At 38.8% G+C, this 23,741-nt stretch overlaps 1 protein-coding gene across 2 annotated transcripts in view; it reads right to left on the bottom strand.

Annotated features, from left to right (window-relative positions):
* The window catches only part of SLC39A8 (solute carrier family 39 member 8), an 83,477-nt gene that overhangs the window by 47,578 nt on the left and 12,158 nt on the right, over positions 1–23,741 (bottom strand). For both annotated transcript variants that reach the window (XM_063663930.1, XM_054485854.2), the window contains one exon: positions 6,610–6,772. Coding sequence is in view for 1 of the 2 variants with exons in the window: in XM_054485854.2 (XP_054341829.1) it covers positions 6,610–6,772 (163 nt within the window). In the remaining variant the exon portion in view is untranslated. The remainder of the gene's footprint in view (positions 1–6,609; positions 6,773–23,741) is intronic.

Here is a 23,741-nt window from a genome sequence, read left to right on the forward strand (position 1 = left end):
CCCAAAGGACTCAAAAAAACTGTAAAAATGTTTTCCTGAATTATACATATTTTATTAACACAAGATTGTTCACTATCATTATTGTTAGTCTAGAATTTCTATGTACAAATAAACAAACTTAGTAAATGTTCATTCAGCCTAGATGATGTGGACCAAACCATGGCTCCTGCCACCACACACACACAAACACACACACGTGCAAACACACACACAGAGTGATACAAAGTCACCTGTGCTAAGTACCAAATGAAAAGGTCAGATTATAAATTGTACTATGTAACCCCGAGAATCATCACAGCACTGACCATGATGACTGCATCTTCTCCAGACACTTTCCTATCAGTTGCAGGTCCTGGCCATGCCCTACAACTTCACCTAACAGCCCACTTCATTCCCATTTATTACCTTATCACTTTAAACAATACTACTAGTCCCCACAGACATTCCACTTGGAGAGAGTTCTCAATTCCACACCTTTTATCATGGTAGATCTACATGGAATTTCTCTTAACACAAACATACTTCTATCCATCGCTAGCCTACATGCCTTCATTCATTCAACAAATATTTATAATCTCATTGAGTAGACAAGATATATACATGTTGAAAACTAAAATTAAAAGGCAAAGAAATTGTTAAGTGCCAATAGAAGCAAAGCTACATGCACATGTTAAACTCATCAGCTTCCCTGCAAACACCTGCTCCATTACCCTTGTTCAACTACCTACATAAATAACAGGAACAGTAGGATCAATTTCAGTTTTTCACTTTCCACCAATTAATTCCATAGACAACTGGTGATCAAACCCTACCAGTTCTGCTTCAGGTATCTCTCACCTCTAGCTTCTCCATCCTCATTGCCAGTGGTCTTGAAGTCAGACCCTCATCACCTCTCACTCCCTCATCTTATATAACATGACAGTTATTGATCTGGTGCCCCTCCTACTAGCTGACATGGCCTACAGACTTATACTAAATCACAAAAGTGATCATCTCATGCCCCCATTTGAAATCGCCCCTCATAAACTGACCCTCGCACAGCCTCTCCAGTGTTATTTACCCCCTTCTCAACATGGCCTTTACCCAAACACTGTTTTCCCAACTGAGCTTTACCTTTACACTGTGGTTCTCTGTCTGAAAACACTTCCCTGTCTTCCTTGCCTAAGAAACTCATATGTGGCCTTACAAGCCAACACAAAGATCTCCTCTATCAAGCTTCCCTGCTCTCCAGGCAGTACTGCCTGGCTGGTCAGGATTCCCATCACTCTTTGTTTGAAACTAAGTGGTTCACTTACTACTTCTTGTGTGCTACAGTAATTTTATCACTGATATATTTCCCTACATCATATAAACTGTGTGATTCTCAATGAGAAGGGCTATGTTTTATTCATCCTCAGTGCCTAGAAAATTGTCCAGGAAAAAGCACACATTCCTTGCTGAATGAATTAATAAATCCCCCATTTCAAGGTGCAGCAGAACTCTGTCAAAAAGAAATACCAATCCATCTGCTTATCCAACTTTCTAACTTTCTTTGCCCTTGCACATTTATCAGCACAACTTGGGGGATGGTGGGAGTGTAATTCATCACATTCTAAGCACACTGCATAGCTTCCCCTTCTTGTATTGTTAGAACATGATTCAGAAAAAAATGTCTGGAGTTTCCATTCAACTGAAGCACCAAAAGAATACATTAGTATGAATCTATTCCTTGGACATCTCCATATATACGTGGGACTTTCTCAAACGATCTGTTTCAGAGAGGGACCAGTCTCCTTATAAGTGAACCCTGAAAGATTTTAATAGATTTCAAAGAAATACAGTCATGGTAGTTTACATTTATTGAACGTCCACTGTGTAAGATTCTTCTAAGAACTTTATCTATTTTAACTCATTTAATTCTCACAACAACCCTATGAGATAGGTGCTGCTATTTTTCCCATTTTAATAGTGAGGAAATATGGTTCTATTATGACACCCATTTTGCAGATCTGCATACAGCCCAGGCTTCAATTTTTGCCTGGCCCCATTTAACTGTGAAACTGTATAGAATGGTGTTTAACAGTGTGAACTCTGGAGCCAGAGGATTTGTGTTCAAATTCCAGCTCATCCCCTCACTGGCATCATAGGCTGGTTCCTTGACTTCCCTAAGTTTCAGTTTTCTCATATTTAAAATGCAGATTAAAATAGCTCCTATTTCATAGAGTTTTTACAAGAATAAAATAAAACCAGTTAATGCTGTCCCTGGAATATAGCAAGCCTTTAATAAATGTTGATTATTATTATGTTTAAAAAATTAGTAAGTAGACCATGATATAAATGTTAGTTCATTTAATTCACTGTTATTCAGTGAAAAGAATAACAAACTAAGAATCAGGAGCTCTCATATCACCTTAGGTACTACACCTACAAGTAGCCACTTAACCTCTCTGGAACTTAGACTTACATCACTAGTTGTATTACAGAGTTGGACAATATGATCTTCAAGGATGCTTCAATTAATATTCTTTATTTTATCTACTATATGAATTAAATACGATTCTGTAACTTCATCAAAAAGTGAGGCAATTTCAGACCATTAAATTATTACTAAAATGTAATTAATTTCTCTCCTAGAGAATTTAACTTATCATCAGTTTACTGTACTCATCAATATCATTTTATAAAGCACATGAAATACTTTCAAAAATAAAATGTGAGGCCTCTGAGAATTTATATTATCTACGCACTGAAATGTCAACATAAATGTATTCAAATTCTTGTATCATTTGGATTGCTTTTATGTTGATTTTTTATTGCTTTGGATGAGCTAAAGACTTGACTCTTCATTAAGTGAAAAGTTATATGAAAAATCCAGTGCATTTAATTATTTTAAAATGTGTTTCTTAGTGAGAAAAACAATAGGATAACACAGGGGCCAGGGAATGTGGCGAACCTATGAACACATGTATAAGAACAAAGACATTCTTCTTCCTCTGTGCCAGGCATTGTTCTAGGCACTTACATATATTAACTCATTTGATGATCCCAACAATTCTATAAAGGTACTATTAAAGTAACTGACCGATAGAGATATTAAATAATCATATAGCTGCACTAAAATAAAACAATCAAGATATCACATCAAAAAGGCAATAGAGTGCCAAGTTAAACATCTTAGATGAGTAGTAACAAGCACTCTACTAGTTTCCTAAATTCCCCCGGAAACATTTCCATATCTTCTCCCCCCCATCCCACTCCACTCCAGCCTCATTTCAATTCCTAAGACAATATGCACCCTAAGAGGCATTTCTCTTTTTATTGGGTTATCTGTCTGAACAGTTGGTGATCTCATAACTTAGAACTGCTGACTTTTCCATTTTATGACTTTGTAGTGTTGTCCCCAGAATTCTACCTCTCACACCCTGCTTCTGACTTCCCAGTTCTCAACTCCTGGTTCCTGAAAGAGTAACCTAGTCAACTGGGGTTTAAAAATTACTTTTGAATATGAGTAATTAACTTGCACAGAGCAACCGGGGTTAAAAAATTACTTTTGAATATAAGTAAGTAATCTGCACAGAGTAGACTATTTGCTTTTTCTGAAACCTCACTTCCTGTACCTAGAGTTATGCACATGTTAGATGTAGTTATTTAACAGACCTAACTAACAGGCCTACTACAGCATGTAGGTACTGAATAATGTTCGAAGTACTTTACAAATACTAAGTCATTTAATCTTTACAGCAAGCCCATAAGAAAGGTACTATTTTAGATGAGGAAGCTGAGGCAGGAAAAGGTTAAAGTCATGTTCTCAACATAGCTGGAAAATTACAGAGCTGGGATTTGAGCCCAGGTAAACTGGCTTCAGAGTCTGTGCTTTTACTGTGCAATACTATTAGTCAAGGGTAGTATCCTAAAGCATTAGCTGAATTTACTTTTTAATGTAAAATGCAAACTGTATTAAACAGGCTTGTAGAAATATAAATATACTCTAGCAAAAATATTTGCTTGAACAATTAGCAATTCAAAATTACTAATATTTCAAAATTGAAATTACTGTTATTCACAAAATTGCAAATTATATTGATAAATGATACTTGGTGATTTCTATGCTTTGTGTATATAAATACAGAATATCAATGAGAACATGGGTTCTGAAGCCAAGACAACCTGGGCTGAATCTGGCTCTACCACATGCAAGTTGTGTAACTTTGAGCAAATGACTTTAAACTCCCTGTACCTTTGTCTTCTTGGCTGTAAAATGGGAATAGTAGTGTCTACATCATATAGTTGCATGAAATTAATATATGAATATGTAAAGTACTTCAAAGAGTGCCTGTCATATAGTAAGTATTACAAAAGAATTGGCTATCATCATTGTTATTTTTGTCATTGTTGTTGTTATTTCTTTTATTCATAAAGAGGGAGACTGAAGTGTACATACACAAAGGAATCCGGAAATGAAAACAGGCACTTTCTTTGTTAAGTCTTCCTTTTTCTTCTCTATCTTTACTCTCTTTATCTATCTATACTCCTGTCAGATGAGCTCACTCAGAACAGCATCTTTATTTTAATTTTTTTGAGATGAGGTCTCCCTCTGTCACCCAGGCTGGAGTACAGTGGGGTGATCATAGGTCACTGCAGCCTTGACCTCCTATGTTCAAGTGATCCTCCTGCCTCAGCCTCCCAAGTAGCTAGGCCTACAGGTGCATGCCACCATGTCAGCTAATTCTTTTAATTTTTGTTGTGATGGGGTCTCACTATGTTTCCCAGGCTGGTCTTGAACTCCTGGCCTCAAGCAATCCTCTGCCTTGGCCTCCCAAAGTGCTGGGATTACAGGGATGAGTCACCGTGCCTAGCCCCAGTGTCTTTAGATATCATCTCTAGACTGGCAAATCCCCAGTCTTGACCTCTCCTCTGAAAGCAATCTCCTCTCCAAATGTCTGTATGCCTTTGCCTACTGGACCTCCCTGTCTACCTGTGTATGTCAATGTCTCAAAGCAACCATGCCAAAAATTATACTCTTTATCCTCACCACTCCCTTCCTCTACAATAAACAGCTCTTCCCAGTCTTCTCCATCCCAGGAAATGGTATAACGATCTCTCAGGTTTCTCTGGCTCAAGCCTTGACTCATTGTTCCCTCTCCCACAATCAATCCAGGGCAAACCATTTAGGTTATATAAACCTGAAGTCCATCTCCAGGACTCATCCCGAATCTACTGCTTCTCCCCACTTCTACTTCCCCCACCTTAGTCCAAGTCCCCATCATCCTGAGCATCAGCTCCTGGCAATCGCTTCCTGACCAATCACCCTGCTTCTACTCTTGCCCCATTACAATCTGTTCTTCACATTTTAGGCAGGTGGAATGCCCTTTTACAGATTTGAATGAGATCACAGCACTCCCTTGTTTAGAATGGTACAGTGATTTCACACTACATTTGGAATAAAACCCAATCAATTTACCACCTCCCACAAGGCTTCCTCACCTGGCCTCCATCTCCCACCAGGACATATATCCTTCTACCTTCCCCACCAACTCACTAGGCTCCAGACACATAGGAGCTTCTTGCTGCTCCTCACTCATGCCAAGCTCATTGCCAAGCTATGTTGGCTGTGCCCTCAGTCAAGAATGCTCTTCCCTAGAGAAGACCTTGCTGTGGCCCTCTCCTTCTGCTCAGATGACACCTCATTAGAGAGGGCTTCCTTGATCTATCTAAGATGACACTCACCCACCATCACCTTCTATCCCTCACCTACTAATATTTTATTTTCTTCATAGCACCTTTCACTCTGAAACTATGTTGTTTATTTGCTTGTTTGTTTAAATGTTTATTATCTCTCTTCTTCACTACACTGTAAGCCCTAATAAGACAGATAATTTTTCTTCTTGTTTACTATTGACTCCTTAGTGCACAGAACAATGCTTGGTATGTCATTCAATAAATATTTGCTTAATGAACAAACGAATGAAAATTTAAAATTCCAACATAATTTTCAAACAGACTCCTTGAACAATTGGTTTATCTCATTGGTGAAAGTGACTCTTCTACACATTTAAGCATGCGAGCTGTATATTTAAGCATACATATATTTTATTATGGTTTAAAATTTCTTTGCATCAGATCATACCTTTAAAGTACCATATTCATGGCAATACCATTACAGTCACTTAAAATAGTCTCTGGTATTTTCTTTCACCTACGAAAATTAAAACTAGAAGCATGCTAGTTCTCTTATCTCTTCATTGGTAACTGCAGATAAACTGACAAGCTTTAAAATAATATGGTAAGCAAAAGATAATGGAAATGAAATGATCAATTATAAGCCAAATAAAATGCAATCCAATATGCACAGCATAAAATATATATTGTTTAAAATCAAGAACTGGATTTTATAAAGTTTTTAAGTGTACTAAATGTAATTTTGGTTCAACAAAGAGAAGAGCATAACTTATGAAGCTTAAATGAGTTATAATTCTTTTATTCGAAATACTTTCAGAATATAAGTATTATTCTAAGAAGTTCTATGTAGATTAATTAAAAGCAATAAAGCAGAAAAAGAGGCATATTAACTTCATTTCACAATGGTTCATAGACTTTTCAAATAAAAGAGAAAAAATGCTTCCAATATACCTTCTGAATGACTTGGTCTTGTTTTGTGCTTGGGCCGATCCTCACATGGGTGAAAGTTCAATTGCTGTAAGACTGCTGGACAGATGACAGAGAATTTGGAGCTGGTTATTTGGGTAGCATTTGAAAAGCCATGAAGGGAAAAGATCTCTTCAGCGGTTAAACACTGAAATAGAATAAACAAAAAAAAATGTGATAATAATGTGTAAAAGCACATAAGCAAAGATGCTGTAAAGAGACACAGACTATTTCATGTAGATGCACAGCACTCTTTATACAAAAGCCCACCACAGAAACTGAGAGGCCCCTAAAGTTGTAAAACAGCCCACACCAGTTTAAACCTAGAAACAAGAAAAATAGAAAAAAAAAATCCTTTCTTAATCAACAGCCTTCCTACAGCAGAAAAAAGATAAAAATTGGTTTGGGCATATCCAAGGACTTTATTTAAACTAGGGGTGCACCAACACCATTCAAACAAAGGGTTTTAAAACATTTTTTTATTGTCAGTACCCCCTCTTAGTTTACTTTTCTTCAGTTTGAATGGATATTTTGTGTGTGTCACTGGCATGGCTCTCTACAGCATTTCTTGTAGACAAATACCTGGCTTCCTACAGTTTCATGCTAAGAAATTCCTCTCTTCTCTACACTGCAATAAATATAAATATAAAAAGTTGTTTTAAAATATGTCTTTTGCACAAACTGTTTTTCGTTAAAATATGCATTATTCTCAATAATGTTGGGTAGTTTTCTATATTATATTAAGTTTTGAAAATAGTGCTGGGCTGTTTAGAAATTCATTAACTATTAACGAGGACTAGAATCTACATTAGGAAAAAACTGCAAAAATAATTTTTTAAAGGTATAATGTTGTTCTCACATTTTAACTGTAAGCTCTCTTCCATGTACAGTACTTGCATTATTAAGAAAACTATAAAATAAATGCTAATGAATGTCATAAGAATTATAGTGTGAAAAATATTCATTCACTCAAATGGAAGAGTCTGTCTTTAACAAATGTAATTTAGGCAAGTTATCTGCATGCTTCAGCCAATGCTTAAACCCCAATAAGACCTTAGCTATGTACTATGATCTGAATTATGTCTCCCCAGATTCACATGTTGAAGGCCTAATCCCCAGTGTGATGGTATTTGGAGATGGGGCCTTTGAGAGGTAATTAAGTTTAGATGAGTTCATGAAGTTGGGGCCCTGGTCCAGTGGGATTAGTGCTCTTATAAAAAGAGACATCAAAGAGCCTGCTCACTTGCTCTTTCTCTGCTATATGAGGAAGCGAGAAAATGCTCTCTGTAACCCAAGGAGAGAGCCCTCACAGACAGCAACCATTCTGGCACCTTGGTCTGGACTTCAAGTCTCCAACTATGAGAAAATAAATTTCTGTTGCTTAAGCCACCTAGGCTTTGGTATTTTGTTATGGCACCCTGAGCTGACTAATACACTATGAATGGTATCAATAACTCAAAAGTTGATGTTAATTGTTTGACCATAAAATGCTGTAATTCCCTTTATGACAGAAACAATGAAATTTAAAATGTCATATTTTGACACAAGGAGATCACTACTGTTTATAAAGGAAAAATGAAAAAACATCAAATAATCAAATACACCAAGATCTATGCAGTTGTCCAAAGCTAAGATTACAACTACCTTACAGAAAATGCACATTTAGATTTTCTTAATGTCTAAGTATGTACCTAAAATTGTTCCTTATTCAACCCACTGTTTTGAGTTTATGATTAATGATAGCTGCATGCCATCCACAGAAGAGGATACAGCACACCCAATGCCCTGTTAACAGTCTTCCTTTAGCTCAGAATGATGTATAATAAACTAATGGAGGGAGAAAATACCTCAAGATTTAATTGGGGAAGGGAAAGTGTGCACAGTTTATTCATCACCAGGAAGGCATCCAGAAGCATAATTGCTAGACTCAAAAAGTAGACAGCCCTTGTGGTTCAATGGACACTGTGTGCTTCCAGGAATAAATAGGTGTGATAGCACATGATAGCACACACAGAGAGCACCACTGTTTCCCTGCAAGGAAGACTTACCCTATTTGGACTTTAAATTCCTCCAACTGTAAAATAGGAGGGAAAAGGGAAGATACCTATAGATAATCTCCAAAGACTTTTCAGAATTAGCATTCTAAGACTCCCTAACACCTGATGACTGTTAAGCAGTTCTTTTTCAGACTCAAATTGTAACCCATTCCTGAATCAGGACGTCCACTTGCTAAGGCACAGTCCGCATTTTTTAATGAAGTAAAATACAAAATAATAGAAACTATAGACTATATCACACATAACAGGGTAAGTGTTGCTTAACCAAACTTTAGTTACACATCATATATAACATGAACATGTATACTGGATCATGATGTAAAATGTATTTCTTGCCGTGAATGGCAGTCATGAGCTTGAATGCTACCACCCTTAAGGAAGTCAGAATTGCCCACTGTACATCATTAAAGACACCCTCCTCATACAATTAGAAAAAAAAGAAACAGTGCAGTCAAATAAATATATAATTAATACCATCAGATAGCTTAGCTGTGCAGCATTTGTGTTGAAATTTTAGCTGGACAGGTGGTCAGGGAGAGTCACGGTAGTCATGGAGAGTGGCAACTGTCCAATCACCACGAAGAACACAGAGATGTAGAGATGATAAAACTCAAAGCTCACCTCGTGATAAGAGAATGAGAACAGAATACTAACAGTGCAGCAGAACTGAATTAATGGCAAGCCTGACTTATTTAAAATAGCTATCTACCAGCAAGTGAAATGAACACAGTTTTGGACAGTGGCCTATTTCTGGCTTCAAACGATCTTGATATTTATTGTACTTTGACTTAACAAAGTTGAACCAGAAACAAAAGAAAGCAGTTGTCTTAGAAAGGGTGGTGCCTCCCAGAGCGGGAACAAACAGGATGAGAGTCCAGCGCCTGAAGAGTGAGGGCAACAAAACCAACCGGTTATACCATGGACAAGGAGGCTCAAACACCCGCACAAGCACACGCTTTCACCTCCGAAACAATGAACAAACAAATTACGGAAAGGGTAGGATCATCAAGTGCTCCTCAGAAAACAATTCAGGATGATTGTACGGAATGCTATGTGCCTTAATAAAACTCCATGTGCTTTCGCCAGCTCCTTCACATTTATGACAGCTTTACTTCTTTTCATGTTTGTATCTATGACACTGCTGTTCTCAAGCATGCTGCCCTGATGTTTGCTGTGGCCTTTTAAGGTTTCAGATGTCCTCGTGTTCAGCGGGTTGACGTTTTTCATAAAGACTCTTTCTAAGTTTGAAGTTAAGCTCCTATTCACTGGTCTCTTGCCACATTAGGGTGACCTCAAATGGGCCTTATATGTGTGAAACACCAAAGTAAGGTAGCATTATAGGTAGGGGCTAGGTATATATTAGAAAAGAGACCGCAAAGTATGCTCAAAACTGTTTCAGCAAATAGTTCTGTGCATTTTGGCTTCCGCTTCTGCTCTTCCTTCTTCCTCACCAGTTTTTATGAATCAGAAGTTTTTCTGCCTCTTTCCTAAACATGTCCTTATGGGAAAGTGGGGGGCTGGTTCAGGGAGAGGATGAAGGAAGCTCAAAGAATTAGGGCAAGTTCCTTCCTTAGCATTTTACACAATTGAGATCTGGTTATAATAAATGCTGAAGAGTGGCAAGATCTGAAAGCTTCAATACTGACAAAGATTCTCTCCTTGACTAAACTGCAGTCAGGCTCCTCTGAGCCCAGGCCTCGACCCTAGCATCCATCCTTACAGGACCTGCATCACCCAGTGTTAGCAAGAAACCTTCTAACTCAGTTTAAAGAGAGTTCCCTCACCCTCCATGTCTGATCACCCTGGTCCTGCCTTCAGCAAGAATCCTGTTAGGTCTGTTTAACCAAAATCCCCCCTACCCTTAATGTTTCCTCTTAGTAATTTTCCATTCACTGACCTCCTCCCCACTCCTACCCCTGCTCCTCCTTGGCTGTAAAACCCTACTTGTCCATGTTGTATTTGAAGTAGAGCCAAGTTCCATACTGAGGTCTCTTTTCCCCTTGTGATCATTAATTTTGTGTCAATGTGACTGGCCACTGGCTTCCCAAATTAAACATTATTTCTAGGGTGTTAAACATTATTTCTGAGGTGTCTGCGGGGTGGTTCCAGATGAGATTAGCATTTGAATCGGTGGACTCCGCGAAGTAGATTGCCCTCCCCAGTGTGAGTCCAACCCATTGAAGGTCTGAACAGAACAAAAGGCAGAGGAAGGAATTTGTCCCTTTTTTCCTTCCTCACTGCTTGAACTGGGTCATTTGATTTCATTTTCTCCAATCTCCAACCCTCCCTCTAGAGTTTACACCACTGGCTCCTCTGGTTCTCGGGCTTTCAGACTCAGGCTAAATTAAAGCATTGGCTTTCCCAATCTGTAGCCTGCAGACAGCAGATCCTGGGACTTCTCAGGCTCCACAATCACATGAGCCAATTCCTCATAATCTCTCATATATATATATATATATGTATATATCTGTGTATATATATGTATATATATGTGTATATATATGTATATATGTGTATATATATGTGTATATATACACATATATATATCCTGCTGGTTTTGTTTCTCTGGAGAACTCTAACATACCCCTATTGCTATTGCAATGTTTCCTGAATGAAATCTGTTTTTACCACTTCAACTGCTGTTAGGCGCTGGTTTTTTAACAATATCAAGTATAGTAGCCATGTAGTTATACTACAGATTGCATTAACTCCTTCCTTTATTCTACAAATATTTATCAAATCATAAAAGTCTAGGTATAATATTGATGGGAGAAGTAGAAAGTGGGGAAAGCTGGAGGATGACAACCAGGAAGGAAATAGTACAAAGATAAATAAGTAAAACTGCCTTCCATCAGCAAACTTAAATAACCGTGGCAGAAATAAATTAGATACATGAAGGTCTATAAAACCAGAGAGGAAATTATAAATTCACAAAAAAACATAATAATAAAGAACTATGAGAGCTCACATGAGGGAGAAATGATATGCAGAGGAAATAGCCAAAAACAACGTTGACGATAGAATGCTGGGAGAGTAGAAAGAGGATGCTGCTACTGCTGTTGATAGATGCAGGAGGCAGATAAAAGGGAGGGTCCTCGGAGAATCTCTACCTGCCTGAGCAGTGGGAGAATAGGATGGAGCCATGGGTAGTTCCCGTGCGTGCAAGGGGGGAGGAGCCTGCCCTCTTCAGTTCCTGTGTTTGTGACCTGGAACCAATCTGTGAGATGAGGGCCTGTTAGCAAGAACTCTGCTCGCTTTGCTGAGAGGTTGTTTTTTTCTTTTTTCCTTTTCGCCCAATAAATTCCATTCTCCTCACCCTTCAATGTGTCTATGTGCCTAATTTTTTCTGGTCGTGTGACAAGAACCCAGTTTAAGCTGAACTAAGGAACAAAGTTCTGCAACCCTGTGATTAGGGAACCTAGGAAGAGAAGCCCATTTGGCAGGATGGCGGCAACTTTGGTTTTAGACATTTCAAGTTGCAATGCTCCTGGGACCCCAAATGCAAATGACTGGTGAGCTTTCCCTGAGAAAGGTAGAGACCAGAGATAAGGATGTGGCTTCTTCTGCAAAGAGGTCATAGCTGAGTGGGAGTAGTGGAGCTGATCAGGAGAATCAGCATATAGAAAGAAGAACAAAGGCTTGGGAATACATACACGATTTGTGCAAAAGCAAGAAAAAGAGCCAGCACATAAGCCCAAGTGAATTAAGCTCAAAACATAAGAAACAATCCAGACCAGTCAAATTTGGTAGATGTCTGTGGTTTTTGCCTTCCTGGAATGATGAAAGACATGTAACCCTTGGGTTTTTGTCCCACCATCTAGTAACAGACCTCCTTACTGCCATGGGAACTCCCTTCCATGTGATTTTGGTAAGCGTAAGAGCAGTCTGGATCCTATACTCACCTGTGCTACTGAAAAACTCTTTCTCCACTAGTCCTGCTGTGAGTCTGGGGACATCTTAAACCATTTCTGCTGCCATGTGAAAGAAGGCTAACTAAGAAGTGGAGAAAAACAGATTTTCAATACCATCACAATACCCTGGATAAGCTGTACCTAAAGCTGATGTGCACCCTGACTCTTAAGTTATGTGGGCCAATGAATTCCCTTTCGGCTTAAGCTAATTAAACTTGATTTTTTTTTTACTCTTACAAATAAAAGAGTACTGATGGATACATAAAGTAATTATTTAACAGTCACTTTTAAAAGCTAGTGAATGAATGCTACATCATAACCTATAGGAAAAGAAAAAGATAAGCCTTTCCACTCTTTAAAGCTTCCCCACTTCTTCCTGTTCACACACAGGCTGTCTTCTCTGCTTGGTTGTCTTATCAAGTGGCACCCATTAAATAATACAATACAGTAAGACCATCTGATCCTGTACCATTATACCAAGGCCTTCACACCACACCAGAAATGAAATATCATCCCATTCAAAAGCCACCCCAGAAATGGTTTCAGATTTTGTTTTGCAATAGATTGAGATTCTGTGGGAGGCTGAGTAGCTCACATTCCCAATAAGGATAGTGCTAGGTGTGGTTGTATTCTCTCTGTGGAGGTAAAGGCAGGGAGACACAGATTATTGTAATGCATTTAGACTCGATGACAATCAACTTTAAATACCATTACAAAGCCCCAGAGGGAGCCAGCAGCAGAACTGGGGTTAGAATCCAAGTCTGAAAGAGCTCTGTCTAGCTTCTTTTATTTTAGTCACCTCTACCCTGCCCTGCCCTGCCAGTGATTGCTACAGCTGTTGTTATTCAGTAAGAACTACAGCTACTTTCTGAAATTTGCCATGTATGCAGCTGTGATGAAAGCCATGAAACCCATCCTTCCCCCACCCCAAGTAATTGGCGATCTCCTGTTCTTTAAAGAGATGCAACAAGTAAGAGGTTTAATAAGAATCCACCTATAATCTTCATCTGTTCTGCTCTTATAGAAGCCCATTCCACTTCTCCTTCATTCTCATTCATTTATTCATTAACTGAACAGGTTGCTCACACTTTCTCTGAGTCAGGTATTCCAGTAGGTGTTGAGAATAAGACATGGTTTCCATCTTCAACAATCTCATCATTCAGCATAGAAAGGAGACACATATAAAACAGAGAAGCAAATAAAAATATGCACAACATATCATGTGATTAAAGGAATGAGGTCAGGGAAGGCTTCCTAGAGGAGGAGATACATGCGCTAAGTTTGTTATTTTGATGCATCTGATTCTTGGGGAAATAAGACAGGATACACAAAAAAATTAATGTAGAGAACAGTAATGCAAATGAGTATGCAATTAGTTGGTGAATAAATTTTATAAGCAATACTTATCATAAGAGTTCTGGGAAGCATATAAGGACTACAGTAATAGCAAACCATAATATATGCTTAACACATATAACCTCTTTAATCAACCACTTAAGTAGATTTTAGGTTAAATTTGGATGAAGAAATCCTGTCTAGAAAGGCAAATTTCTAACAGTACAAGATTAAACAATGTATAAGTGTTAAAGACAGAATTCAGATATATGTCTTCTCATGCCTTTTGACTTGTAAGCCAATATTCTGGCTGCTATGTCTTGGTCCAACACTGAGAAGGATTCAGTGAAAGAATCATTGAGACCCTGGCAGAGAATGTACTTTGTTGCCCCTAATAGTGAGTTGAAACGCACAATTAAATTAACTATTAAACCATATTTAGGATCCCACTCAGAGACAGACTTCAAAAATAACCCCACAATAAGAAATTACTTAATGGACACAATATATATTATTCAGGTGATGGCTACACTAAAAGCCCAGATTTCACCACTACCCAATATATTCATGTAACAAAACTGCCCTTGTACTTACATTATTCAAATAAAAAAATCCAGCCAGGCACAGTGGCTCACACCTGTAATCCCAGCACTTTGGGAGGCCGAGGTGGGCAGATCACGAGGTCAAGAGATCAAGACCATCCTGGCCAACATGGTGAAACCCCGTCTGTACTAAAAATACAAAAATTACCTGAGCGTGGTGGCGCATGCCTGTAATCCCAGCTACTCAGAAGGCTGAGGCAGGAGAATCGCTTGAACCCAGAAGGCGGAGGTTGCAGTGAGCCGAGATTGTGCCACTACACTCCAGCCTGGTGACAAACCAAGACTCTGTCTCAAGAAAAAAAAAAAAAAATCCTACAGTTCAAACATCAGCCAACTTTTCTCACTAGGGTGAGAATTTTAGGTATATTTCGCTTTCTGCACTTCATTTTTTTTGCTTTTTCATAATTTTGTTTAGTTTGTAGCTATGAACTTAAACCATTTTTGCAGTTGGCTCCAAAAATGCTGTGAAGACATTTCTGAAGTGTCTTCAGAAAATGAAGTGAGAGGTTCATTCATTTATTTACTCATTCATACATTCAACACCTATTTACCAAGCACTACTGCATGCCAGGCACATAGTAATATTAGTAATCATCTTAATAAATACTAAAGTAAATATGAATTCCAGGATTCCAGAGGTTTCTTTCCCATTAAATAATCATTGGGTCACCTAAAAGTGTTTTGAATATGGCAACTGGCCAAAGATCCCAAGAGAGCAATTGAAATACATACATTTAAAATGGTAGTTTGAATTTAACAATTGGGAGGCCACTTCTGACCCTTGAAACAAGTGAACAGTCCCATTAATTTATCCTTTTAGGGCTCACTGAACAATGGAATTGGTGACTTACATGTTCCACACTCACAGCAGGAACATTCAAAGCAAGAGTGACTGAGGAAATTGCTTCCAGATTTGTTCTTCCTGCAATAATGAAACTGCCTCAATTACAAGGCACTCAAGTTTCACTTCCAAATCTCCCTGATATATACATATATACACACGCTGAATCTCCCTCTCCACCTTCTCTTGAAGTTTTTCCCTCTTTAAAGTCCTCTTCAAAGTTTACTCATTATTATTTTATCAAGATAAAAGACAGTTTTCTAAGGTTTAAGCCAAGAACACTCTATAAAAATAATCTCTAGGTTTAAGAGGTGGCCAGTCAAGTGACCCCAACTCTGTTTCCCCAAGTTAATTTTTCCATTTTTCCTCAGGTTTTCTTACACTTCTTACTGAAGTCACTCTGGCACTGATGCCACCAACACACATGCACTCTCACATACATGTACACTCACACTCATATACACACACACTCACATACATACACATACATACACACACACTTATGTTCACTCTCAAAACTCTTTTTGAAGGGAAGATGAAGAACGCTTTTCCTGAATATACAATTTAAAGAAGAAAGATGCCTTGTTTTATGATACATTGCTAGGGATAAAAAGATTATCATGAAACAATATATAGAGAACGCTGCTATAAATAAGGATAAATCTGTGCTCCAAATGTTAACAGTGTTTATCCCTGAGTGGTAAAATTATGCGTGATTTTATTTTTTTTCCTTTCTGCTTCTTTATATCTACCAAAGTTTTTAACAATGTACTTGTATTTCAGTTTCTTTTAAGAAAAATAAAATTAAGTCATGTTTTGTTTGTTTAAAATCTCTTTTTCCAGGTTCCCCTAAACAAAAGGCAGGCTGGAATTCTTTAAAGATTTTACTAAAGAAAAAGAAAGAATGTTGAAAGCTACAACAATCTTTTGAAAAGAAGTTTACAACATTTTCTGTCTTTGTCACAGTGATGGACAAGTTTCCCAGCCCTACCCCATTCCATAGTCAGCTTTTCAAGGTCTTGTCTTGAAAAGAGAAGGTGTTCTTTTAGACCCCTAAAAGCCTGGTGTGGTGTCAGAGCACAGACACCCAATCTAGATCCTTGGCTTCCCACCCCTGACATGTCTTCAGGGGGCAGAGGCCACCCTACTTCCCATCATCTGCCAGGGAATCCCATGGGCATTATCCCATTTTTGCCAAGATCAAAAGCCTTTGTTTCCTTGCTGTACACCAAGGGTTTCCCACTCAGTCCTTCTGAGGATAAAGTGTGGAGGGCATGCTGCTTCTTCAACTCAGGGCTGAGGAGATGCCACAAGAAATGAGTGCACCTTGGCCGGGTGCGGTGGCTCACGCCTGTAATCCCAGCACTTTGGGAGGCCAAGGCGGGCAGATCACAAGGTCAGGAGATCGAGACCATCTTGGCTAACACAGTGAAACCCCGTCTCTACTAAAAATACAAAAAATTAGCCAGGCCTCGTGACGGGCACCTGTAGTCCCAGCTACTCGGGAGGCTGAGGCAGAAGAATGGGGTGAACCCGGGAGGCGGAGCTTGCAGTGAGCCAAGATCGCGCCACTGCATTCCAGCCTGGGCAACAGAGCAAGACTCCATCTCAAAAAAATAAAAAATAAAATTAGCATGGAATGGGTTTATTGTTATGTTTAATAAATTAAATATTTTCAAGTTTTCTTAACATTAATTTCTATAATGGTAGTATTAATAGATATAAATCACATATATTAAGGCTCTTTGGTATTCTCAATAATTTTTAAGAGTACAAGGGGGTCCTGAGACCAAAATGTTTGAGAATCTAGCAGATAAGAATGACACACCAGCAGAGAGAGCCCTTATGTACCACTTCACTGAGGAGCCAGGAGCTTCTAACCTAATCGTATCCAATACCTTTCTCATCGTGGTTATCCTACAACTCCACAAGGTTGTTTCTACTGATGCATCACCCATCAGCATGTCCTTCTTCTGCCCAAACTGTACCCCCTGCACACACACATACCAAAAAAACAAAAACAAAAACCTTCAAAATTACACATTTCTGGCCTGGCGTGGTGGCTCACGCTTGTAATCCTAGCACTTTGAGAGACCAAGGCAGGAGGATCACTTAAGCCCAGGAGTTCAAAACCAGCTTGAATGACAAAAATAATTAAAAATTAGCCAAGCATGATGGTGCACACCAGTAGTCCCAGCTACTCAGAAGGATGAGCAGGAGGATCGCTTGAGCCCAGGAGGTCAAAGCTGCAGTGAGTCACGATCGTGCCACTGCAATCCAGCCTGGGTGACACAGCGAGACCCTGTCTCAAAAAAATTGTACACATTTATGCCAAGAGTCTAAAGTCCTAACACTTAAGAACCTCACTTGCCTGTCTCTAATATTCCTTTCCCCCTTCAGTATGCTGTAAAAGGATAGATGAATACTCTATTCTAACCAGTTATAATCAGCCTTATATTTTAACTTCACTGTGACTTTGCATCTCCCATGACCCCTGCCTAGAATATGATACATCTCCTCTCAAACTACCCAACTCCTGTCTGTCCTGCAAGGCCCATTTGGAATCCATCTTCACTGCCTAATATTGCTATACCCACCCCTTCTCCAGACTCCAGACATCCCTGTTATCTATTTGTTTAGCACTTAATGTGTGCTTCCATGTATTATTATCTTCTCATGAAATGAATATTTCTTCAATAAGATCATAAAAATCTACAGAGGATGGACTTCTTCCTTTTTATATCTTCTTCAACCCTTTTAAGTCCTTGGACACATAAGACACTCAATTTATAAACAATTGCTAATTTTGTAGATTAAGGAAAGAAGGTGAATGAAAGGAGATTTCAAACTAGCACACTGTGTTTGAATATAATTCTGAGAAATATAAATCAATAACCTGAGAATCATCTACCAGGACCTCTGAGGAGGCAAATATTCCAGCCATAAGTTTTTCTTCTCATTCTATGAAACTTTCCTAGAATCAGTTTAATGTGGCCCTGATGCTACAAATAAACTAATCCTGATATCAGTGTTTCTAAGTTGCCCTAAAGAATATAGTAACGGGCTACAGAGAAAATCCCAGGCTAAATGAGAAGAAAAAACTTCCTGGAAAGTTCATAAACTAAAACTAATAAAAACTTTATTTCCTTCTATTTAGATGACCCATGGGTTAAATTTTAAGGTACTATTACTTTTATGTTTTTTATGTGTGTAATTAGACCCATGGAAATGCATGAATACCTATTCCATTTCCTCACCTCTCAGTCATTCCTCAACCCATTGTGGTCTGGCTTCTATTCCCACCACTTCCTTGAAATTATTCTATACAAGGTCACTGGAACCTCCCTATTGCTAAATACAATGGGTGCTTCTCAGGCCTTATCTCTCTGTTATTTTTTTTTTTAATTCATTGTCAGCAACAAAAAACAGAATTGCTGGTTTACCTTAAATTAAATTAAATGATGCATCTAGGTTGATGCCTAGATCATCTGCTTAAACCAGCAGAATAGAGAGTTCATGTGTCCTTTTAGAGGATGATGAGGAGGGAAAGGAATATTAATTTAGAAGGTTATGTTGGTTTAAAATTAATGATTAAAAATTTATCAGTTAAAAAGGTTGAAGTTATTTATCAAGTATTTCATTCATTCAACAACTATTTCTTGAATATTGCCTAAATGTCAGACATTATCCTAGTTATGGGCATAGCGGAGGCTTTCCAGGTAAACCCAGTCCTTTGCCTCATGGACCATACAGACTATTGCAGGGTCCATATTAAGACATATATAACTGCAGGGGCCAGGCACGGTGGCTCACGCCTGTAATCCCAGCACTTTGGGAGACCAAGGTGGGAGGATCACGAGGTCAGGAGATTGAGACCTGGTTAACACGGTGAAACCCCATCTCTACTAAAAAAATACAAAAAACTTAAGCCGGGTGTGGTGGTGGGCGCCTGTAGTCCCAGCTGCTCGGGAGGCTGAGGCAGGAGAATGGTGTGAACCCGGGAGGCGGAGCTTGCAGTGAGCCGAGATTGCGCCATTGCACTCCAGCTTGGGTGACAGAGAGAGACTCAATCTCAAAAAAAAAAAGACATATATAACTGCAGCATAGCCTGGTAAGTGTGGAGGTAGGCTCCATGAATTTGGAGAAGACAGAGGTATTAGCCAACTCTGAAGTAATGGGACTGTCAAAGCCTTCCTGGAGAAAGCAGCACTGAAGGTGAAATGTGAAGGAAAAAGTAGAAATAAGGCTGGAGAAATATGGGAGTGGGGGCAGATGCTTCTGCCGTAAATACCAGGCAAATAGTTTAGAGTTTATTTTCACAATAATGGGAAGTCATGTGAGGACAGTGACATGCTCAGATTTGCATATTAAAGATTCAGTTTGGCTGGGCACAGTGGCTCATGCCTGTATTCTCAGCACTTTGGGAGGCCAAGGCAGACGGATCACCTGATGTCAAGAGTTCAAGACCAGCCTGACCAATATGGTGAAACCCTGTCTCTACTAAAAATACAAAAATTAGCTGGGCATGGTGGTGGGCACCTGTAGTCCCAGCTATTTGGGAAACTGAGACAGGAGAATTGCTTGAACCTGAAAGATGGAGGTTGCAGTGAGCTGAGATCATGCCATTGCAATCCAGCCTGGGGGAGAGAGCGAGAATCTGTCTCAAAAAAAAAAAAAAAAAAAAGATTCAAGTCTGTGAACTCAGCTCTGGACCAAGCTGACTTAATAGACATTTATAGAACTCTCCATCCCAAATCAACAGAATATACATTCTTCTCAGCACCACATCTCACTTATTCTAAAACTGACCACATAATTGGAAGTAAAACACTCCTCAGTAAATATAAAAGAATGGGAATCATAATAGTCTCTCAGACCACAGTGCAATCAAATTAGAACTCAGGATTAAGAAACTCACTCAAAACCATACAACTACATGGAAACTGAACAACCTGCTCCTGAATGATTACTGGGTAATAACGAAATTAACATAGAAATAAGTAATTTCTTTAAGAACAAAGACACAACGTACCAGAATCTCTGGGACACAGCTGAAGCAGTGTTTAGAAGGAAATTTATAGCATTAAGTGTCCACAGTAGAAAGCGGTAAAGATCTAAAATCAACACCATAACATCACAATTAAAAGAACTAGAGAAGCAAGAGCAAACAAATTCAAAAGCTAGCAGAAGACAAGAAATAACTAAGATCAGAGCAGAACTGAAGGAGTCAGAGGCACAAAAAACCCTTCAAAAAATCTTTGAATCCAGGAGCCAGTTTTTTTGAAAGATTAACAAAATAGATAGATTGCTAGCTAGACTAATAAAGAAGAAAAGAGAGAAGAATCAAAAGGACACATTAAAAATGATAAAGGGGAAAGTACCACTTATCCCACAGAAATTCAAACTACCATCAGAGAATACTATAAACACCTCAACGCAAATAAACTTGAAAATCTAGAAGAAATGGGTAAATTCCTGGACATACACACCCTCCCAAGACTAAGCCAGGAAGAAGTTTAATCCTTGAATAGACCAATAACAAGTTCTGAAATGGAGGCAGTAATTAATAGCCTACCAACCAAAAAAAGTCTAGGACTAGATGGATTCACAGCTCTGTATCAGTATTCACAGATACAGAGGAGCTGGTACCATTCCTTCTGCTACTATCCCAAACAATAGAAAAAGAGAGACTCTTCCCTAACTCATTTTACCAGGCCAGCATCATCCTGATACCAAAACCTGGCAAAGACATAACAGAAAAAGAAAATTTCAGGTCAATATCCCTGATGAACATTGATGCAAAACTCCTCAATAAAATACTGGCAAACCAATTCCAGCAGCATATCAAAAAGCTTATCCACCACGATCAAGTCAGTTTCATCCCTGGAATGCAATGCTGGTTCAACATATGCAAATCAATAAACGTAATCCATCACATAAACAGAACCAATGACAAAAACCACAAAATTATCTCAATAGATGCAGAAAAGGCTTTTGATAAGATTCAACACCACTCCACGCTAAAAACACTCAATAAACTACGTATTGATGGGATGTATCTCAAAATAATAAGAGCTATTTATGACAAGCCCACAGCCAATATCATACTGAATGGGCAAAAGCTGGAAGCAGTCCCTTTGAAAACCAGCACAAGATAAGGATGCCCTCTCTCACCACTCCTATTCAACATAGTACTGGAAGTTCTGGCCAGGGCAATCAGGCAAGAGAAAGAAATGAAGGGTATTCAAATAGGAAAAGAGGCAGTCAAATTGTCTCGTTTGCAGATGACATGATTGTATATTTAGAAAACCCCATCGTCTCAGCCCAAAATCTCCTTAAGCTGATAAGCAACTCAGCAGTCTCAGGATACAAAATCGATGTGCTAAAATCACAAGCATTCCTATACACCAATAACAGATGAGAGCCAAATCGTGAGTGAACTCCCATTCACAATTGCTACAAAGAGAATAAAATACCTAGGAATACAGCTTACAAGGGAAGTGAAGGACCTCTTCAAGGAGAACTACAAACCACTGCTCAACAAAATAAGAGAGGACACAAACAAATGAAAAATATTCCATGCTCATGGATAGGAAGAATCAATATCATGAAAACGGCCATACTACCCAATGTAATTTACAGATTCAATGCTATCCCCATCAAGCTGCCATTTACTTTCTTCACAGAATTGGAAAAAACTACTTTAAATTTCGTATGGAACCAAACAAGAGCCCATAAAGCCAAGACAAACCTAAGGAAAAAGAACAAAGCTGGAGGCATCACGCTACCTGACTTCAAACTATAGTACAAGGCTACAGTAACAAAAACAGCATAGTGCTGGTACCACAACAGATATATAGACCAATGGAACAGAACGGAGGCCTCAGAAATAACGCCACACATCTACAACCATCTGATCTTTGACAAACCTCACAAAAACAAGCAATGGGGAAAGAATTTCCTATTTAATAAATGGTGTTGGGAAAACTGACTAGCCCTATGTAGAAAACTGAAACTGGATCCCTTCCTTATACCTTATACAAAACTTAACTGAAAATAAATTGAAGATTTGAACATAAGACCATAAAAACCCTAGAAGAAAACCTAGGCAATACCATTCAGGACATAGACATGGGCAAAGACTTCATGATTAAAACACCAAAAGCAATGGCAATAAAAGCCAAAATTGACAAATGGGATCTAATTAAACTAAAGAACTTCTGCACAGCAAAAGAAGCTATCATCAAAGTGAACAGGCAACCTACACAATGGGTGAAAATTTCGTAATCTATCCATCTGACAAAGGGCTAATATCCAGAATCTATAAGGAACTTACACAAATTTACAAGAACAAAAACAAACAACCCCATCAAAAACTGGGCAAAGGATATGAACACTTTTCAAAAGAAGACATTTATTTGGCCAAGAAACATACGAAAAAAAGCTCGTCATCCACTGATCGTTAGAGAAATGCAAATCAAAACCACACCGATATACCATCTCATGCCAGTTAGAATGGCTATCAGTAAAAGATCAGGGAACAACAGATACTGGAGAGGATGTGGAGAAATGGGAACGCTTTTACACTGCTGGTGGGAGTATAAATCAGTTCAACCATTGTGAAAGACAGTGTGGCAATTCCTCAAGGATCTAGAACCAGAAATACCAATTGATGGTTTGCAGTCCCATTACTGGGTATATACCCAAAGGATTATAAATCACTCTACTTTAAAGACACATGAACACATATGTTTATTGCAGCACTTTCACAGTAGCAAAGACTTGGAACCAACCCAAATGCCCATCAATGATGGACTGGATAAAGGAAATGTGGCACATATACACCATGGAATACTATGCAGCCATAAAAAAGGATGAGTTCATGTCCTTTTTAGAGACATGGAAGAAGCTGGAAACCATCATCCTCAGCAAACTAACACAGCAACAGAAAATCCAACACCACATGTTCTCATTCATAAGTGGGAATTGAACAATGAGGACACATGGACACAGGGAGGGGAACATCACACACTGGGGTCTGTCAGCGGGTGGAGGTCTAGGGGAGGGATAGCATTAGGAGAAATACCTAATGTAGATGACGGTTGATGGGTGCAGCAAACCACCATGTCACGCGTATACCTATGTAACAAACCTGCATGTTCTGCACATGTATCCCAGAACTTGAAGTCTAATAAAAAGTATATATATATTCAAGACTGGCAGAAATGTAGGGGAAAGAGACATGTGAGGCAAGACTGGATGCAGAGGGCGGCAGCAGTAACAGAGTGTATGTGTATTGAATACTTACAGCATGCCAGGCAAAAGACAGAGTGGCTAGACATATTATCTGATTTCATCTCTACTACAATCC

Source organism: Pongo pygmaeus, chromosome 3 (genome assembly GCF_028885625.2).
Source record: "Pongo pygmaeus isolate AG05252 chromosome 3, NHGRI_mPonPyg2-v2.0_pri, whole genome shotgun sequence".
Lineage (NCBI taxonomy): Eukaryota > Metazoa > Chordata > Mammalia > Primates > Hominidae > Pongo > Pongo pygmaeus.